General features: G+C 38.6%; 1 protein-coding gene across 1 annotated transcript in view; it reads right to left on the bottom strand.

The window, feature by feature from the left end:
- Positions 1-21,859, bottom strand: part of cdh12a (cadherin 12a) — a 46,293-nt gene that overhangs the window by 13,889 nt on the left and 10,545 nt on the right. Inside the window, exons 3-6 of the mRNA XM_084411116.1 lie at positions 19,548-19,667; positions 17,926-18,093; positions 17,252-17,439; positions 2,788-3,041 (exon numbers count right to left, since the gene is read on the bottom strand). Coding sequence (XP_084267242.1) covers positions 2,788-3,041; positions 17,252-17,439; positions 17,926-18,093; positions 19,548-19,667 — 730 coding nt within the window. The remainder of the gene's footprint in view (positions 1-2,787; positions 3,042-17,251; positions 17,440-17,925; positions 18,094-19,547; positions 19,668-21,859) is intronic.

Consider the following 21,859-nt stretch of genomic DNA (forward strand, 5'->3'; position numbering starts at 1 on the left):
CCAAAACCTGGTTCAATGACCATGGTATCACTGTGTAATTACTGTGTGATTTCATGTAATATTCAAATTTTTTGAAATCCTGTTTTCGTGGGTTTTATGAGCTGGAAGCCCAAATTATGTACAAATAAACAACTAAATACTTGAAATCATTTAGGTTGTGGGCCCTGAATCTATAATGTATGGAAGTTTAACGTTTTGAATGGAATTATGGAAATAAATAAACTTTTCCATGATATTCAAATTTTTGGGAAAGGGTCTGTATATATTTATATTTGTATTTCTATATACAGCATTATCTATATTTTGCACTAAGCTGAAACTAAATTATTCTCTCTTTCTTGGTCTTTGTATTAATATTATGTCAATTATTTTTATCTAAATAATGATATTGTTATTAAAATAACTCTACACTGTAAAAAAATTCTAGCCTCTCCAAGTCAAAATTTTCTAGTGACTGATAACATCTAAATTTTTTAATTGGCCCAAGTGCAATTCTTGTTGCAATAGTCTGTTAACATTGGCTCAATGAGAAATAATACATCAGACTAATTGAAAATGTTTGATGTAACCAGTCACTAGACAATTTTGACTTGGGGATGTAATTTTTTTTTACAGTGTAATATCTAAATTTGATTAAATTCAAGATTATTAAGATCATAAGATCGATCACTAGATGCATGATGTTGTAGAACATTTATGCACTGAAATTCTGCTTACTGCCCCAGTGTATGAACACTCTTGGTCTTTTTGAACCTGTCCGCTACTTTTCAGCCCACTGCTGTTCCTTAGTACAATCAGCCCAGTGGATCAGCTGAAAAAGAGTAAGTCTGCGCTTTCCCTGTAGCATCAGACCTTTATCAGGGTTACATTCCTGCTCCTTCCTTTCTGTCTCAGGTGTCTCCCTACCTGCTCGCCTGAGGTATTCTGCTATTCAAGCAAAACCTCAGCGAGAGACTCAACTTGATTCTTCTAGTAAGCACTACTCAACACTAAACTTCAACTTAGTAACTTCATAAAATGAATTCTGTTTTCAAATCACCCCTTATCAAATATTCCATCACCTAGTAAAGTTCAGCAGGTTATACATTTTAAATAAAGAAAACTTGACTTGAGGGGATCAGAATATAAACCGTTAGTTCTCACCATGTTCAGAAATGCATTATACCAGATCCACACTATTTTTGCACTGTATTTCATGTGACACACAAGTATATCAACTACAGTGCCTGTCCACTTTTTTTTTTTCTTTTTTTTTTTTAAAGGCTAATGGCTTCAACAAAAGTATATTCCATTGATTAACAACCTCATAGCTCACAGTTGGTCTGTCCGAGTTTTCATTAAAAATCTATTCCCCATATGGAGAAAATGAATGGGATTTTTACTTCTGGAACCCATAAGATGTTCGACTTGTTAAATGTAACAGAAGCAATATGATTTTTTTTTTATCGGGCTGTCCAAAGATATGAAATTGTCCCCAATAAATTAATTAAAATAACTATTTAATTACAAACCTGTATTTCCATCACTCTTTGATTTAAACATGCATGAGGTCACAAGGGCAACAACAATACAGTATAATACTGTGTAAAACAGCATTATGCGATATTGCTTTTATTCAACAGTGTAATAAACAAGAAGTAAATATTGAGTAACTTACACAGTTTTTGTATGTATTTTTGTAATAGTAACAGTTATTGTATGTATTTTTGCTCCGCCTACAAAAGTAAATGCAGAATCAACCGTTGTGTCTCTGAGCAACACATAGCATGCCATTCATGAACGAATCAGTTTTTAAATGAATTGTTTGAGTAAATTATTAAATAATCATAAAGAAATCATAAAGTCACTGTATCTGGAATGCACAAACACAGACAAGCACAGTGATATAAACTGTTACACTACGTGAACTCACTCAGAAGTCACTCAGAGACCCACACAGGAGAAAATGAATTCAGAAAAAGTATTCTCATCGCTTGATAAACTTAAGGTTGAGCCACTGTAGTCACTTGGACTATTTTAACGATGTCTTTTCTTAGATGGTAGATATCAATTACATAGAAGCCAATGAAGCAGTGAGCCAGCTCAGATTTCATCAAAAATATCTTAATTTGTGTTCCAAAGATGAACGAAAGTCTTACGGGATTGGAACAACATGAGGGTGAGTAATTACCTTTTTTTGTTAACAACTGTTCATTGAGTTTTCTTTTTTAAAGTCAAGAAACTAAAAAGCAACTATAGAGGGTGAGTAATTATTGACAGAATTTTCATTTTTGGGTGAACTAACCCTTTAATAAAAAGGAAATGCACTGAGATTAAATATTTAACAAGAGCTGTGGTTTTCCAAATTACTACCACCTCCATTTATGTACGTCCATGAAATATTCATATTATAACAAATGCTTTCATAAAGACAATGCGCTTGTGTCAAGATCTCAGATGCTTTAAACATGATCAACATTGTAGCAAACACTTTCAGGCGCATAAATCAAGAACTAAATAAAGCAAATGTGCCACATTAAATAAGGTCCACGCTTGCAAACTGCACCAGAAGCTTGTCAGAGTGGATTGAATCAAAGCAATACACACTCAGTTCAAAACAAGATTGCCAAATGTACTGAACCCACGGGACCACAGGTTTGTTATTGTTTTATGTTGTCTAGTATACTTGGATGTAAAGTGGTTTTGAGTTCCCACAGGATGCTGTCTACACATATATTAAAGGCGAGCAAAATGGTGTGTGCTTCGATTTGACCTACATCTTTGTGTGTGTGTGTGCTGCCCACATACCTTACAGGACTGTTGCCTACATCTAGGTCCTCAGCTGTGATGGCTCCGACGATGATGCCCACTGGTGTGTTCTCGTATGTCTCCATGCTATAAGACAGCCGGCTGAAGACAGGAGGTTCCTCCACATCCAGAACATTCACTTTAACTGTGGCAGTGTCCTTAAAAGGTCCCAAATGTAGGAATCGATGATCAAGAACTGTGTTTGAAGCCTCTACTTTAAAGGTGTAGGCCTTTCTGGCTTCATAGTCCAAAAGCTGTAAAATGAATAATGAGACATCATCAGGTTAAAAGCCTTTCAATTTACTGATCTTTTTATTTTCTTGTAATTTGTGGCAGCAAAAAGTAAGTGATATCAAATTGTTTGTGGCTGTATATTGTCAAAGAAGAACACAACCAACTTTATTCAGGTCATAAAAAAGTAAAAATGGTTTCCACAACAGAGGGCTCATGCAGAGATCAGAAGTGAGGGGAGCGGAAAGGAAAGGCTGCTGCTCACTCTACCCTGGAATCACAGGAGGGAGAATAAAGGAAAAGAAGAAGAAAGCAAGGAGAAAAGTCTTTGGCCAGTGGCTCTTGCATCACTGCGCTCATTCAGCCATGTAAAGGCAGAAATTGGCACAGTCACACCTGAAAAGCAAAAAGTTGTGGCATCTAAGCTCACACATTTGTGGGGACATTCCAAAGACATAATGATTTTTATACCGTACAAACTGTATATTCTATCCCAGTGATATTCAAATGGCGGACCTGCTTGGTTCCATCCGGACCGCGTGACATAATTGCACCATTTTACCACTTCTACAGACTAAAGTGAGCAGTGCGTCAAAACAACGGAGCGGTTCACACCACAAGCACTCGGGGTCGTTTACGATAATGATCTTATTATACATCCTATAATATTTTTATGTAAAGCCAAATGCGCTTCATTCAAGCCCTTTCCGCAACGTGCACGTTGCTTCTCTTCCCTCGCTAAAGATGTTTCACGAGTTCACACGTACATGAAATCAGATGTAGTATTTTAAGCGTATTTGGCATGCTGTCCGGGGGAGGGCTCCGAACCCAGAGTACTCCACTCCCCCTTTTTACTGGGATAGAAACCAGCCGAGAGTGAGGTGATGGGGTGGTGGAGGGATGCTGTGAAACTTGACATGAGACAGAGTTGAGGAAAGGCTTTATTTATACCGGCTTCCTCTTGTGCTGATTGGTTGATTACCTGAACGTGCTTCATAAAACTTCATAAAGAGCCACATTAAGAGCTGCAGGTGACATGGTTATTTTAACAACAGAAGCAGAAATACAGTGAGCAGAAAAATAAATAATTTTGCTTAAACACCGCAGAAAAAGAGAATGCAGCAAATAGCCTACAATGATTTTTATCTGTCATAAGAAAAATAACTCTGACCATTTAACTAAACCAGGTTTGTGACAAGTTAATGCATGGGGCCTTTAGACAGTTTCTTTAAAAAATTCACAGCCTCAATAATAAGCATTAAGAACATTTAATAATAAACATTTGGAAAATAATTTTAGAGATGGCAAGAGAAGACAAAAATAATAATAATCTGAAACTACTAGTTAACTTTATGTTGTGCTCATGATGAGAGTTTTGCTTATTAGATTATGTACAGTGCATTGCTTGTTTTTAGTAGTTTATTACTTTGAGGAAAATATTAAAATGGTCCATACTTTTCATGAGGTAAACCCTCCGCCCCCAGTGTGTTCTCTCAGTCCCAAGGCCTATGCGTGCCATGTAGGTGTCTAAATGTGAAATAAAAATAAATAAATAGCCTGATAAAACATCTGATCTAACCGTTTTATATTAAAGGGGTGGTAAAATGCCCTTTTCACAAGATGTAAAATATATCTATGATGTCCCCAGAGTGTGTGTGTGAAGTTTTAGCGCAAAATACCCCACAGATATTTTTATATAGCAAGTTAAAGTTTCTTTTTGAGGGTTTGCAAAAACGCACCGTTTTGTTCCTGGCCCTTTAAATGCAAATGAGCTGCTGCAGAGGGCGGGGTTTCAAAAGCTTGTGTGTGTTAGCAGCTGCTATTACCTCACGCAGACACACTAAAATGACAGAAACTGTTCTGCCTTTAATGTTAAAACGGAGTCAGACAAAGATGGAGAGACTCAAGAAGAAGTGACAACATGTAGAATGCAACAGGACGTCTCTGAATGGTTAGTTGATGAATTTATGTTGCTGATGTGGAGTTAACTATCTTCAATTAAGATATTCTGTCATGATAAATCTATAAATCGCTCATATAGGAACTGTTGTGAGATGCACACAGAGTGACTTTCTATTGCATGTGAAAAGATGGATGCTAAAGTTTGAGCTGACTCACAAATGTACTCTTATACAACAACTTTTCCTCTTCTCAACATAGACTGCGTGTTCTCGGGGGCGGGGTTTATGTAAATTCTAGGGTTAGTGATGTCACTAACCCGGGAGGAATGTCGTGTAGTCCCAACCAGCCATTTGTTGTAGTCCTTTTCTTTAAAAGCAAATATCTTCCTTTGCTTTGAACTTTGAGTATTGTAACTTTGCAGATGTTGTTTATGCTCAAACAGCAACATTACACACTAACTAAAGTTAGAAAAGTGAAATCATAATCAACCACCCCTTTAATATCTAGGAAGACATATTTACTTTGTTTGGTAAATATTTTAGTAAAAATTCTTAGACATCACTGCTTCGGCTCCCAGGACCCAAGATTCTCATCTTTGATGACCATTTTGAGTGTTTAAGATTTTTTCTTTTACAAAGAACAACGGCTGCCCCGATGGAAATGTATAACTGTTCCAAAAAAGTATTGTCCGGACCTCCGCTGTGAAGGAAATAGAGACCAGACCTCTTGGAAATTTAATTGAATGAACCTGTTCTATCACCTACCCTAAACCTATGAAAACTTTATGCATTTTTACATTTTCAAATATTTGATAATTTGATAATTGATAAGCTGTTTTCCTCATGGGGAGGAACAAAAAATATCACCACAAGGGAAATATTTTTGATTTAGTCATCTTCGATTGCAATCATGGTTTACTAGACCATGTTTCTAAACTAGAGTTTTTTCCACTAATAGTTGCCTGATCGGCTGTGTATGATTGTGGCTTGAAAATGAACCTATACTAAAAATATTGATTTCAGGCCCCCTGAAATCAAAATGGATGTTTTTTTAGCTCTTAGTATGAATATTGTTGAATGACGAGCGGCAAGGCAAAGATTCGTTTAACAACATATCTTTACTAGAGGAGAACAAATATGTTAGCCTTAAGGTTATGAATAAGCTGGTGTGTTCGAAACCAATGACAAAATTCGCATTTAGGAGATATAAGCATTCAAAACGTAGGCTACAGTCTCTCACTTCCGCTAAAATGGATCACGGATTTGTATCACCGCGTCCGCGGACTTCAGCTTCTCATCACATCTTCTGTTGAATCAAATGCTAGAATGTAAAGCGCCCACTATGCTATAATATCACCTGGCCAAAGCGACTGTGGCTGTACGTTCGGTAGAACACGTATGCTCAGGATCAGCTACTTGTGTTCATGACTGAGTTCAGTGAACTGTTGGAGTTACTGGAGTAACATATATATATAAATTGGTTTATTTAGATTCGGAGGGACTGTGGCACGTACGTCCGAAAGCGAGTAGGTGGAAAGTAACTAATACTTTCGTTAATCTACTTGAGTAGATTTTTCGATTTTTTTTTTTTCTACTTTCTTGAGTATAATTAAATTGTGGTACTTTTACTTGAGTTTAATAAAAATAAAGTATTCAACTTTGCTACATTTATTTGTCACCAAAGTACAAAGTACTTTGACAAAGGTGCTGACTGACACCAGGGCAAGTTGACATTACAGAGACTTTTCAAACTACTGTGGTGGAGTCCTGCATCAGCCAATAACAGACAGATCTGAAGCGCTTCAGCCAATAACTGACAGGTCTGACTTGGGTGCAAAACCAATCAAAACTTCCAATTCGACTGGGGCGCGGGGCGTTCAAACCGTGCTTTGACATTCAATCACTGGCGCTCGTGTTTTGAATCAGTATCGCTATGAATATTTCAGTGAATGTAAGTGAGCTATGCTCATATTCTGATTTTAAATTGTAATTATGACAACTCCTGAAATGGGTCATCCCATTGATAATACCAGAGCACTGAGCTGAAGTAAATAAAAAAACTCGGATCATAACATGGACGCAGTTATTGCATGGAAGGAGCAAGAACAATGTAAGTGTCTAAAATACATGCACACAGTTCAAGTAAATGGTAAAGCTCGCCCTCTTTAACAATACAGTTAAACTAAATGTACAAAGCTGAAAAAAACTCAACTCGATTCATCTGTCAATCAGATGCATGTAAAAGTGTAGTTCGTTACTATAGGAACAGTGCACATTTTCGGTAGAACGAAAAAAAGAAGAGAATTTACATTTTTACTGGCACTTTTTTATTCATACTGTTGTAAATCTCTCTTTTTTTATCAGACCTCTCACTTACCCTTCTTTGCTTTCAATTATGAAATTATTCAAATGAAGACATTCAAATTATCTTACCTGGACTTACTTTTCAAATTTAGTAATAAAACAAATCGCTCTTGACAACAGGGAAAGCTAGTATGTTTGCTTAGCATACTGTCAAACACTACAATTGATCAGTTTAATATCATGTTTTGCTCCAAAATCACAATACATGTCAGTCGTGTTTGAAATTACTTCTGTGGTTTCATGTTGCTTCTTAACACAAGAATGAGAATATATTATATATTAAATGCTATGATACAAGCTATGTTGATTAGCATTGCATTAAAGGGTTAGTTCACCCAAAAATGAAAATTAGCCCATGATTTACTCACCCTCAAGTCCTAGGTGTACATGACATTCTTCTTTTAGACCAATACAATCAGACTTATATTAAAAAATGTCCTGGCTCTTCCAAGCTTATAATAATGGCTGGAACAAATTTGAAGAAAAATTAAATACACACGGCTCCAGCTGAAGCGAAGCCATGGGTTTTTGTAAGAAAAATAGGCTATCCATATCTATAACTTTATAATCTAAAATAACTAGCTTCCGCCAGACGACCGTACGCATACTACGGAATTCGACTTGCGCCACAAGAGTAACCCATGGCACATGTATGACGTAGGATGTAGGAGTATAGTAAGCTTAGACACCTCTCGCGGTTTTAACAAATAGGGCTATGCAAAAAACTGAAGCTCCTCTTCTATTAGCCTATATAGAAATCCTCCGACATTTCTCTTCAAAATTGCTAATTCGCGACCAGGGTTTTGTTTAGCTCTTTCCTCTGAGCTTCCACGTTTGTCATATTACGTTGTGCGTTGGGTCAGGTGTTAGTCTTCCTCCGTAAATCGATGCGTACGGCCATCTGGCGGAAGCTAGTGATTATAGTTTATAAAGGTTTAAATATTTTTATTTTTTATTTATTCATTTATTTGACATGGACATTGCAATTAAACATAGTACAAAACAAGTTTGCAACTGATGCTATGCAAAAAGAGTTTATAGCTAGTGCTAATTTTCAACTCCAGTCCATGGTTGGGCCTTTACACTACAACATTTTCTATTTCATTCTAAAAACGTATCTATAGACACACCATATAAATCACTTACATACACAAACTAGCTATTTACAAATGGGTACATTCCTGTTTCGATTTCATCCAAGACTTAACTCGAGAAGTGAACATTTTAAGCTCAGTCATGGTTTTAAGTTCAGTGGGTAATAAGTTCCACAACTTTGCACTTTTATATGAAAAAGCAGACTGACCAAATGAAGTCTTACGGTACAGAACTATACAGTTGTTATTGATAGAGCCTCTGGTGACTCTGTTGATGCTTTGTCTCTGCATAAATGAACTGAGTGGCTCAGGTGCTATATTATTGAGACATTTGAAAGTTAATTTGAGAAAACATAAATCACTAAAGCTTTCAAAGCTTAACAATTTATACTTCTGGAGAATATTGCAGTGATGGTAGCGGATTGGCTTCTTGTCCATAATCTTTATAGTCTGATTGTATAATGACCTGATGTGTTTAGTTGCTGAGAGCGTGGCCTGTGCCCATGCTGTCATGCAGTATGATATATGAGAGAATATCATAGCGTGCATGTACAGGAGGGCGGCCTGGTTTGGAATGTATTGTCTAATTAGTTTGAAACAGTTTAGTTGCTTTGTATAGTTTTTGAGATTTTCTTAAGATGTTTGTCAAATTTTAATTGGGGGTCAAGGATCAATCCAAGGTATTTAAAATCTGTTACCAATTTTATAGTTGTATCTTGCAAATTAATCTGAAAATGTTGTTCCACATCTTGTCTTTTAATAGAAAAACACATTGCTATAGTTTTAGTTGAATTTAGCACCAACTGATTTTGAATGAGCCATTGACTGACCTCAGCCATACAAGTGGTCAAAACCTCCGCTGACTGTTCCGGTGACTTAGCGGGTGCATAAAAAACAGCATCGTCCACATAAAGTTGGCAATTTACATCTGGACAGATTTGTGGCAAATCATTTATAAAAAAACTAAACATCAAAGGTCCCAGTATAGAGCCCTGTGGTATGCCCCTTTGAATGCGTAAGAGTGGTGACTTATCCTGACCAACTTTAACACACTGATGTCTGTCATGAAGATAAGATGTGAACCAGCTAACTGTCTCAGCAGAAAAGTTAAAGGATGCCATCTTGGATAGTAGTAGGCTATGACTGACCGTTTCGAAAGCCTTTTTTAGATCTAAAAACACCGCTCCTACCACCTGACTTGATTTTCAATCAAACAGCAGTTTGCAATTTCGGTTGAATAACCCGGTCTAAAACCAAACTGCTGTGGGTGGAGTAGCTGATTGGTTTCCAAGTGGTCAATCAATTGTGCAGCTACTACTTTCTCAAGTACTTTTGATAAAATAGGCAAAATGGATATGGGCCGATAATTGCACATACTGTCCAGACTTCCTGCTTTGAATATTGGTATGATGACGGCCTTCTTCCAGTCTGAGGGAAATTTACACGTTCTTATTGACAGATTAACTAGATGTGTCAATGGTCTTCTCAGGACACTGCTGTATTTTTTAAGAAAGCAACAATCAATATTAAAAATGTAATTTGATTTAGAAATAAATAATTTCGCAATAATTGATGTCACTTTTGTTTCATCAACTGTTTGGATGTAGAAACAATCTGCAGAAGCAGAAGGAGCTGGACAATTTAAGTTTTCAGTTGTTGAAAAATCTTTACACAAGTCTTCTACTGATTGCACAAAATATGAGTTAAATTCGTTTGCCATTATGGCAGCGTCATATGGGTATTTTCCTTACACAAATGCATAAATTCACTTCAGAAGGCCTTTATTAACCCCCTGGAGTAAAAGTGGAGCACTTTTATCATGGATGGATGCACTTTTTTGGGCTTCAAATTTTCTCCACTGCCATTATAAAGCTTAGAAGAGCCAGGATATTTTTTTAATATAACTCTGATTGTATTCGTCTGAAAGAAGAATGTCATACACCTAGGATGACTTGAGGGTGAGTAAATCCTTTTTGGGTGAACTATCCCTTTAAAGACATACATCATTCTTATGAAAATACCTGAGATAGCTTGATGAACACAGATATATTATCACTATCATCTGTTTGTCTTCATGTTTCATCAGTAAAACGTCTCTATTTGCATGTTATTATATCCATATAAGGCATTTCCTGAAATGTCATAAGTTTAATACTTCAATGAATCTCACTTGTGGACTTTCTGCGCGAGGGATGAATCAGTATGGGCTTCCAGTATGAATGAAACAGATGACATGAGAGTGTTTAGTGCTCCATATCGCTATCATCTCCCCATTTTGGGTAAAAATAGAAAAATAATACTTAATTACTTCGTAACGTAGTTACTTGAGTAGCTTTTAAGCAAACTACTCATTTACTCTTACTTGAGTCATATTATTTTTCAGTACTTCTACTTGTACTCAAGTAAATTATTACTTAAATAGCAATACTTTTACTTAAAGCAGGGCTATGCAGTTTCGGGAATTTCTTCGCTGTATTCTCGCTTTTTGCTCGCAGGTTTCTCTCTAGAGCTCCCCCTACAGCTTCGGAATAGATATTTGACAACACTGTCGAAAATATATACCAGAGGCTATAGATCAACGACATCAAAGCAGATGGGACATTCTTTAAAACGTCTTCTTCATTCGGGTTCGAATAGCATGAGGGAGCGCAATAATGACAGAATTTTAGCAGATTTTTTGGGCGTAAAGCAATTTGTTACATCGCAAGACCTGATATCACGCGATACTTCCTGACGCTGAGGCCGGCGGCCTGCCGGCCCAAAGTTGCAAAGGTGTTTTTTCGGCTCACAGGCGCTTGGGGGGTGACTCAAGACGCTAATTGTTTTGAACAATTCAGTTCGATTTGGTGAACTGGTTCAATTGGTTCACTAAAGATAACCGGTTCTAAAGAACGATTCGTTCACGAACCGGACATCACTACCATTGACATGCCACGGATCAATATGGGTTGGAGATGTGAGTGCGGTTGCTTAAACGCTAGAGTTTTATTCCGTTTTCCAACTGTACGTTGGTTAAGAATGAAATGGCTAGAATTTTTTCCACACCTTTATTGAATCCAACTTATCATCAGCGCTTGGATTCGCTTCCATGGTGCTGTCAACAAATCTGACTTGCAGTCTGTGAGGTAAACTTAACGCTATTGGCTATTTGAAAAGGTGGAGGAGTCATTTAATATGTCCCGCCTTAGCTTCCTGTTTCAGTGGAAATTCGCGGTCCAAGGCACTTTAGTGGGTCTTTAACCTAAAAATGTGCCTCTGTGAAAAATATGTTTATTCAAGTGTGCTATTAGGATACTTATTTAAAACAAAAAAATAAGAAATACTTTCAGTCTACTTTTTATGCACTTCTCAGAAATATAGCTATGTACTTCACATAAATAAACTTAAAATTGCACTTATACTGACAGAAAAGTCTAAGTATGTTTGGCCTATATTTCTCTCAATCTTTTGATCAAGATATAGGCTACTTAAAATTATAATTCTAAGCATACTTGGCTTGTAGTTGTGTTTACTCCTTTGATTGAGTAGCTTACTTTTTTCACATAGTTTTACATATACTGTCTTATAAACTTACATTGTTTGAAAATGTTGATTTATAAAGAAAACAGATATGCCCCTAATTCTGAGTATCTGAATTTCTGTGTAGTCCACTGGTAGTGAAAATAGGAATTTACCATATCTACTTCACGCTTTCCCTGCCATTGACTGAATTTTCCGGCTATCCACGTTTCACTGTTATACTGTCCTGTACTTCTGAAAGAGTACAGAATCTCTGGATCAAAACGAGGAAGCAGAAACAAGTGATAGTAGATTGCTTACGCAAATGTAAAATAACGCAATCATCAAACGTTAAACAGCATATAAATAAAAACTGCCTAAATTTACCCGAATGAAATGTCGAACCCATGAGGAAATGACGTGAAGCTTTGAGGGTCATTCTGAATCCAATCCAGACGTACTGTATATTTGACAAAAATAACAATAATTCATTTTCTGCACACCTCTGTATAAACCATTCCAGACCAGAGTGCAGTGTGTTGATCTGAAAAGAGAAACTTTTAGTGCACTGGGGTTGGTTAATGAGTGTATAAAGAACAATTTGTGCCAGTCTGTTGAAAGCCAAAAACAATACACATAAGTCTTCCAGAACAGCTCAGGGTATATCATTCCTCAACAATGTTAAAAGAGACATTTTCATTAAAAAATAACTTATTGCTGTCATTGTCAGCCAATAATTTTTCAAAGACCTCAGTGTTACTCAAAAAGCATCAGCTTCATGTCTACATCACACTGCTGTTCTGCAGGAGGTCTTGTCATTGGTGACAGCACGCAACAATTATGTCTGCCATTGTCGTTTCAAGCTAGTGTTGAGGTACGCGTCTGCCTCGCTGTCTGCAGACTGAGCTAACCATAGTGCTGACCATGCTGAAAGAATACCTCAGACATGACAGAACAGAGACCCAGCTGGCCAATCAGAAGCCTCTATACAGCAACTTTTGGTCACAGTTAAAGACTGTAGCATTAAAACTTAGCTCACAAATTCTGACCTGATAAACAATACATCAGTATCATAGTTGTTTCAGTCTGGTCTATATTACAAAACCATTCATTTTAGTATAAACATGTCCCGTTTCTGGTTGTTGTGTCCTTTTATGCCTCTGTTACAGAGATTACATTGGACACCTTTAGATGTTGTTTCAGAGTCTTCTGGCTCTTCCTCAGAGAATTAACACAAATACCATTTTCTCTATTTTGGATCATTTCCACTCAAAAGAGTATGCTAATCAGATGCTAGTCCATAGAGTTGTTTTGTTATTCAATACAGTGCACATTCCAAAACTTTCATTAATTCCCTTACTAATTGACATTTGTTCATGATTTTTTTATTGTACTTCTACACAGCAAGTTGTAAAGTATTCAAAATTCGTTCCAACTTTGAATACTTGTTTCTTCAAAGAAAAATAAAGATTTTTTTTTTTATGTTACCACCCGCTCTATGTACAATAAAACAGTTTTTATGCTGATATGACTGGATTCTTCATCTCATATGTGTGTACATCCTTTTTTTTGAAAAATTCAAAACGATGCTGTACATGTAAAATTGAGGAATTTTACATTGAGGAATGAATTACTGAGTGAACCTTTAACATAATCATATGTTGAAAGAACAAAGCCCACCTTTCAATCCTGTTGATAATATAGAGACAATTATCCCTTGAACCCATTACCTCAGTAGATCCTCTTTATGCTCAAACCAGCACTGAGCCCATAAAGCCACGAGACCCCAAATGTTCAGCCTTAGCATTTCAGAAAAAGCAGGGACATGATAGAACAGCTCATCAAAGAGAAATAAAGGGAGAGGGAAGTCTGTTATTGAGGACAGAGGGAAGAAGGGTTCATTGTCATTGACCCTCCTCCATGCCCCATGGTGAGGATCCCACATATCCATTTCCAGACTTTTTTTTGGGTCATCAGATATGGCACACCCATTTTGCAATGTAAGGACTATGTCTCTTTGTCCTGTACAGCCTCAGCCTGGGGAATAAAAAAGTGGAGATAAAAGACAGAATGAAGGACGGACTAATATTTTCATTGTGCCTTTTATAATTTACTGTTGATGAAATTTATGAAAATTATGAATTATGGGGCCATTTCACAAATAGGGTACAAAAAGAGGATGGATGGACGGACAGATTTCTGTAATTGTGATTAATTGATCTTTCAAATTTGTATATATATATGGAATGTACTATGAAACGAGGCATAGCCCCCTAAAATGCTTTTATATTCTTCATGCATCTCTCCATCTGCTGCAGAGATAGATGAATAGCAGCAGTGGCCTGTCTTTATGTGTCCACAGACTACACTAGCTTTGAGTAATGAAATAGTAACCTCTCTACTCCCTGGAGGATGAAAGCACTCCAGCCTCATCCACACGCCTTTACCAAGGCATTTGTTTCAGCTAAGCATTTATAGCCAGCACATCTATGATTGGCCATATCAAGATGTAGATGCTCTGATGGGTGTCCACTCATGTATTCATGTCCACTAAATCTAAATAAAAAAAAAATATTGGGCACTTTCTTGGGGAAACTCAAACAATCTATTGAGAGGTCAGCACCCCCAAAAAATTATATATAATCTTTTTTTCTTTTTTTTTTCACATGTTGGCAAAACAGGAAAGGGAAAGTAATGTTCTAAGGACAACCACAAAGAACATAATGAATTGATAAGTCCAAGAGCAGGCATTTCGTGGTTAAGCATTCACACTTTTATGGCTTTATGCATTATTCATAAAGGATGCTTTGGATGGCCATCCAGTAATAAGATATGACTCACCTCGGGTAAACACACACAAGCCCCTGAATGAAGGAGCACAAGGGGTTATTGCTATCATCCTTGAATTCACGTGTGTGAAAAAGAGATGCAAATGGAATTGTGATTTGCATCTGATGTCACCCGGCCTTAGCCAGAATATAAATATTGCCTAAACAAACATCCAAATGCTGTCAAAGAATGAACTTGCTGTGTGGTAAAGGAGCTCCTGGTTCATTGGCAATAATGCATAAGCTACATATGAAACTGTGCTATATATTCGTGCGCTATATTATTAGTCAATAGATTTGTATGAGAAAGAAATTTAAGTAATTATTTTCTGACAATCTATATCCTCAGTAGAAGTTCCGTCCTCCCTAAACGCAAAGTATGCAAGTTGCCCAAACCACCAGGGGGCCCCCTTGCTCTCAAAGATGATTTCACGAGTTCACATCTACATATAATTAGTACAATAAGTTTATGCGTATTTGGCGTGCTGTCCGGGGAGAGGGCTCCGAGCTCGGAGTTAGGCCCGAACCCAGAGTACTCCCCCCAGTTGGTAAGTGTAGATGGAACTGGAAGTGAGGAGATGGGGTGGAGGAGGGATGCTGACAAACTTTCAATGAACAGAGATAGGTCTGCTGTGAATTTATACTCTGTCATTGAGTTGATTACTGATTAATCTCCAGCTGTGCATAATTTAGTTAATTATCTGAACCTGCTCCTCCCGAACTTTGTTAATAAAACATAATTTAATAATAGGGATGTGATAGTTCCAGTTTTGATTTTGGCTTACAACTATTCTGAAAACATGATGCTGCATTCCGTTCCTTTCCTTTAAAGCGGCACGCTGTCGCCCCTTGCATAACATCCATATCAGTCAAATCATGTAACAAAAAACAAAGAAAAACAAAAAAACAGGAACAACAAAAAGCTAAAAGCATATTGAGCTGCGAAAGAAATGCTGCTCCCCAGGCGGCTTTCTGTCAGAGCGATCCGAGATGGAGCGAAACACAGACAATAGACTACTTTGGGTTTTGGGTGTGTGCTTAAATTGACAAATGCACTCAACTATGTCAAAATGCCTGTCTTGGTGAGTTTTCACCAAGTTTTTCAGTTATGTCTTAAGTGAACATAAACAGTTGGGTAAGTAAGTAATCGAATGCTTGTCAGTATATTAGTTCTGTACATTTGGTCCCAAAGTGACAGCAGCCTAACCTGCTGTCTGTGCCATTTAGTGTTAATCAAACGACAAAAGAAAACAAGAGTTCAACAATTCACTGCTCTTTACTGAATAACTTTAGTAACTTTATCAAGAATCAATGTATTTTTAATTTAGAATAGCCTAAATAAGATTATACAGACTTTTATTTTTACATTTTTTTTACATGTTTGTAATCTTTATATAGTATTCTTACTGACTGTTTCAACTCACAGTTGTTTGTTGACTGAAACTGCTCTGAAAGATCATATTAAGGTGTTGGGGGTCATTTAGTTTTTTTTTTATGAATGACAGGGGCCCCCTTATAAAGTTTTGCTTAGGGCCCCCAGAAGTCCAGAACTGGCGCTCTATATCTCTCAATCCTCATTCATCTTCACATATATTTAAATACAAACAAAAGAAGAAAGAAAAAAATCTGTTGAAATACATGAAAAATAAATCAATATAAATGTTATAAAATGTTAACAATAAATAAATGTTCAATACTGTTAAAAATGGACAGTAAGATTTTTAAGGGAATTAATAATTAATATTCAGCAAGGATGCATTAAAGGTATAGCGGAGGATTTTCCCGAATTTTAGAAAAGAACCGCCCTCTCCACTTTTTGAAAAAATGCACATGCTGCGCAACACTCTACCTGCTCCCGAGAGGGAACGCCTATTAAACGTGTGCACGAGAGAGCATGCACGAGCTAATCATAGCTTACATTAACTTTTACTAGCAGTGATTTTAAATGGATTTCTCCAAATAGCATGCCAAACTTTACCTGTCAAGTAGAAACTTCGCGACTGAGGCATCAGTGGGAAGCCCAACCTGTGTTTTGAGCGCACGCCATCGTGTGAATCGTGTGCACGAGCACGTACGACGGCCTTACGTAAACATATCACCAGAATGATTGACACTTAGGAGGACCAATAGTCTTGATGATCCACCCGGAAAAAGAAAATCCTCCGCTATACCTTTAAATTGATTAAAAGTGACAGTAAAGACATTTTTAATGTTACAAAAGATTTCTGTTTCAAATAAATACTGTTCTTTTGAACTTTCCATTCATCAAAGAATCCTGGAAAATATTAAGTACACAGCTGTTTTCAACATAAATAATAATATGATATGTTTCTTGAGCGCCAAATCAGCATATTATAATGATTTCTGAAGGATCAAGTGACACTGAAGACTGAAATAATGGCTGCTGAAAATTCAGCTTTGCCACCATGAGAAAAATTGCATTTTAAAAAAACTTCTGAACGGTGGTGTAAATATACAGTAAAACCCAGCCACATACCTAATCTTACTTTTCTGAGACCGAAAATGACTACAAGAAGCCATACTCTACCTTTTTCAGTATGACTGTTCCTTCTTGTGTGTTCTTATTGCTGTAAATATCAAACATGGAGCTCCCATCACCAGCAACGATGCTATATTCCACTTCAGCATTCTTCCCAGAGTCAAGATCATGAGCTTTGACCCTTCCCACCGATGAGCCCACAGGTGAAGATTCAAGAACACGCAAGTGAAATATACCTGTTGAAATTCACAAACAACTTTATCAGTGATCAAATTAGGAATAGTCATAACCCTCTACATTTAGACATCATAGTTAACAATAATCATCCTCTAATCACTTCAGGAGCTCTGGAGAAAAGATCTGGAATGCTAATCGCATTTGCTAAAATAAACTCTATGTAGTTGTTTGTGTTTGGCAAGAGCCCTTGAGGTCTTAATCATGGCCAATTGTAAATCTGAGGTTCTTCTCGGGTCATGAATTACTGTTCAGTCCCTGTTTTAAAGAAAGCCTCTCTGCTATCAGTGACTGCCATTAACTGAATTAAACAATTCAAATAATGGACTCATGTTTAAGGTTTCCACAGAGCAAACCAGATTAAATTCACATTAAGATAAACCCCAGGGATAAACTGCTGCTGATACAGAAATGCTGACAGTATACTGTAAGCCTCAGGGTGTTCTATAATAATTCCTGAATCTAGAAACATCTGTTTTTGAGCATACTTTTAGAAAACCGCGGTGGGTTGTCATTGACATCACGGAGAGTGATATTGATGGTAGTGGTTCCAGCTAAGCCCCCAAGCTGACCGCCCATGTCCTTAGCCTGTATGGCCACCTGGTACATTTCTTTAACCTCCCTATCCATATTAGGTAAGGCAACTCTTATGACCCCTGAGACAGAAAAAGAAAGAGAAACAGAGAGATGGCATGTAAGAACATACAAATTTTAGCACAAGTTAATAGGTTAAAAAACAAAATTAAATGAAGAGTTTATTGTAATCAACCAGTATAGATATTTAGTTAAAATAGGCCTACACATAAAAAATAAATTAAAAAAAGTAGTTCAGTCTCATTTACATTCATGAATAATAACCATTTGCTAATTTTATTTTTAGTGTTGCTCTTGAGTTTGTTCTCATATTTAGTAACTTGCTATTAGGTCTGTATGCAGTATATTAAAGTATTTAAGTGCATGTGATGTGTTCACACAGAACGTGTTTTTGCTGTTAAACTCGAAAGGTGTAGGCCTAGGTCAGTGGAACGGAAAAAGCACCAGATTTTTTTAATGAAAAGTTGAAAAGTACCGCGTTTATAGAATGCTGTTACGCTGCAAGAGACGGTAGACTCGAGAACAACAGTTCTACCAGAAAGACTTGGGACATAAAATGATGTAACAAAAGCATATATTTATTAACAGCCCAACAAGCATATATTTATAAAGTTCTTTGGCGTAGGCCCCGTCCGTAGCGCGCAATCAGAGGGTAGCGGAATCTGCATTTCCTGCCTGAAGACGCAGGCAGGGGCACAGCCAACCCCCGGGAGGTATGGGAAGGGACCATCCTGGTGGTGGTGGGGAGGATGGAGGTAATTGTTTGCGTCAGCATCTGTGAACTCAGACTTGTAAGTACCGATCTTTTATACTGCAAGTATTAGCACATGATTGGATAGATGTGAAGGTAATAAGTGACGTAACGATTGAGTCTTCCTGGCAGAACTTATGCTAAAGCTTTCATTTTCACGCCCATCTAGCGCGTTTACTTTGAAAAACAGTGGAAAAGTAGTGCAGTGGAATGGAAAAACACATTCTGAATGAATGGCCCCTAAAATACAGTGTTATCTTGTGAATATGTGAATATTTCTACACTACCATTAAAAAAGTTATAACATTTTTTATTTATTTACATTTAAAATAACAGTTTTTTCTCAATCTAATAAATTTTAATCTGAATCTAATCTAACACAGAATAAAGTGACGTTTACTTAATAATTAAGTTAACTTGAACTCGGTTCTAGGAACAGCACGATTCTCTTCTGATGGACGTAAAAGACCTACAGCGATATGAAGAATTAAACAGGCCTTCATTAATCTGTGCTGCAATGCCTTTGTGAGCTGTATCACGAAAAGGCGAACCTCTGACATTCTTCAAAAGACTAATCAGTCCTAATAGCTCCCCTCTCAAAGGAGCTACTTTTTGATCAGAAGATGATGGCATGACACAAGGTGAATAAAATACCAAAGGCAATGCCGTAGAAAGGCTAGAGCAGAGCGGTGAGTTCAACTCACTAGAATGCAAAAAGATCATTTGTTAAATATAACAACCACCCAAAAATCAACTATTCCTCACCTGTCTTGGGGTCAACAGAAAAGTAGGGCTGCCCATGAAGGATGCTGTACACAATCCGCGCGCTGTTCCCATAAGTGGGGTCATCAGCGTCAGTGGCGGTTATTTGCGTCACACATGTGCCTGATCATGAAAGAGACCATAAGAATTTCCACATGCAAAAAAATACTGATGAATACAGACTATATTAATAATCCTGAGATACTTCCTTTAAAAGAAAAGCTAAATGATCATACTGCAGTTGTAAATAGGCATGCATTGTGTAACAGATTTATGGTTTATGTTTGTCTCAATTTGTTTAATCATGTGTCAGCCAGAGGAGAAAGGACTCCTTGCTGAGTCTTGGATCCTCCAAGGGTTTCTTCCACATCAGCTTAAATATCTCAGAGAGTTTTTCCTTGTCAGTGTCACTTATGGCTTGCTCACTGGAAGTTATAAAGCAGTATACTTTGTAAAGCTGCTTCAGAACAACGTTTATTAAAAGCAGTATACAAAGATAAATAATGATAGGTTTTATATCTTTAATATACATTTGAACTTCACATTAGATTCCACTATGATGTACATATGAATATATGAAGAGCAGAAGAATGACATAGCACAAAGGCATTTGTTCTCATTCTTTGCATTTGTAGTCCAAATGTTGCATTTAATGTTCTCTTACGAGAGTCCTCTCGTACTGCGTTTTTGTAAAAACGCTACGGGAAAAGTCTCTTTTCACGAAATACTGAAGCAAAAAATTATCCTTAATTTTCATACATGTAAAGCGCGTTGCGGCAGTGCTTAGCTATGGCGAGACGGCTTGCTCGCTCATTGGCTGCTCTGCAGCAACTGCATAAGCCTATCGAGCGAGGCCTGAGGTGACATCAGGCCAATGAGGACGCTTCGCGCCCTCCTAGCCATTTCCCGCCGAGACGGGTGTGGCTAACCTCTATATAAGGAGCTCGAGAAGGCTGATTCACTTGATTTTTCATCTCTTCAGCGAAGCTCTCACATCGCTGGATCACGAGGAAGCAAGCGTCGTTTGAGGCAAGCACTTCAGCGGGACGAGCCACTCGAAGCTGCTGGCAACGCCGCCTTCTACAGCCGTACCTGCTGCGCTTTCCGGCGCTATATCCTTTGCATTACTACTGTTCTTGTGTGTGTGTGTGTGTGTTCGCCCCGCGACACTCACCCCCTAAAAGAGCTGCGTCTTTTTAAAGATGCCTTCGTGTGGCTCGTGCCGAGCCCCACTCTCCCAGGGAGACCGCCACGTCATCTGTGTTTCCTGTTTGGGAGAGGACCATGCAGCGCTCGCGCTCGCTGACGGCGGCTGCCCTCACTGCGAGCTTTTGCCGATGGTGACTCTGCGGACTCGCCTGGCATCCTTCTCAGAGTCTGCATTCCCCGCCGCGCTGCCGCGCCGCAAGAAGCGCCGCTCGCAGCGGGTCCCGGAACCCGCTCCAACCCGACCAAGCTCGCCGGTTCGCCCGCCTGCTTCACCGGCTTCTCCTGTACCTCTTCCTGATGCTCAGCGCCCGCAGTCTGCCGCCGCTTCATCAGAGGAAGTCGTTTCCGAGGCCGCGTCGGGGGAGAAGGATTCCTGCTCTCTGTTAGCTTCAGGCAGCGAGGACTGGGCGAGCTCTGAGGACCTCGCGCCTCCTGCCCGCAAGCCCACTACGAGAGCCAACATCGAGAAGGAGCTCATGCGAGTACTCGCGCTGGCCGCGGCGAGCCTCGGCCTCGAGTGGTCTGCACCGGAACTCCCCTCTCGTACCCGGCTGGATGGTAGCTTCCTCCCTGGTGAGCGCACTTCTCCGGAATCTAAGCCCGCCCCCTTTCTTCCTGAGCTTCATGAAGAAGTGGCGAAGGCTTGGAATGCGCCCTACTCTGCGCGAACGCGCTCGTCTGTGTCGCCAGCATTTTCCTCCTTGGATAATGCAAAAGACCGAGGCTACCTTTCACTTCCGCCGGTGGAACAGGCGATAGCAACCCACCTTTGCCCGCCCTCTGCTGGACGGCGGACTAAACCGGTGTTGCCTTCCAAAGCCTGCCGCATGACGTCGACGCTGCTCGCGCGAATTTTCTCCGCCGCTGGGCAGGCTGCGTCAGCGCTACACACCATGGCTACGCTGCAGATATTCCAGGGTGATCTCCTCCGTAAGTTGGATGAGATAGGACCTGAAGCTATCTGCATCGCGGATTTGAGGAGCGCTTCGGATCTAACACTCCGCGCTACCAAGTCTGCTGCACAAGCCATGGGAAGATGTATGGCTTCCGCCACTGTTGCTGAGAGACACCTATGGCTTACGCTCACGGAGATGGCTGATTCCGGG

The sequence above is a fragment of the Rutilus rutilus genome (assembly GCF_951802725.1).
Source record: "Rutilus rutilus genome assembly, chromosome: 6".
Taxonomy (NCBI): domain Eukaryota; kingdom Metazoa; phylum Chordata; class Actinopteri; order Cypriniformes; family Leuciscidae; genus Rutilus; species Rutilus rutilus.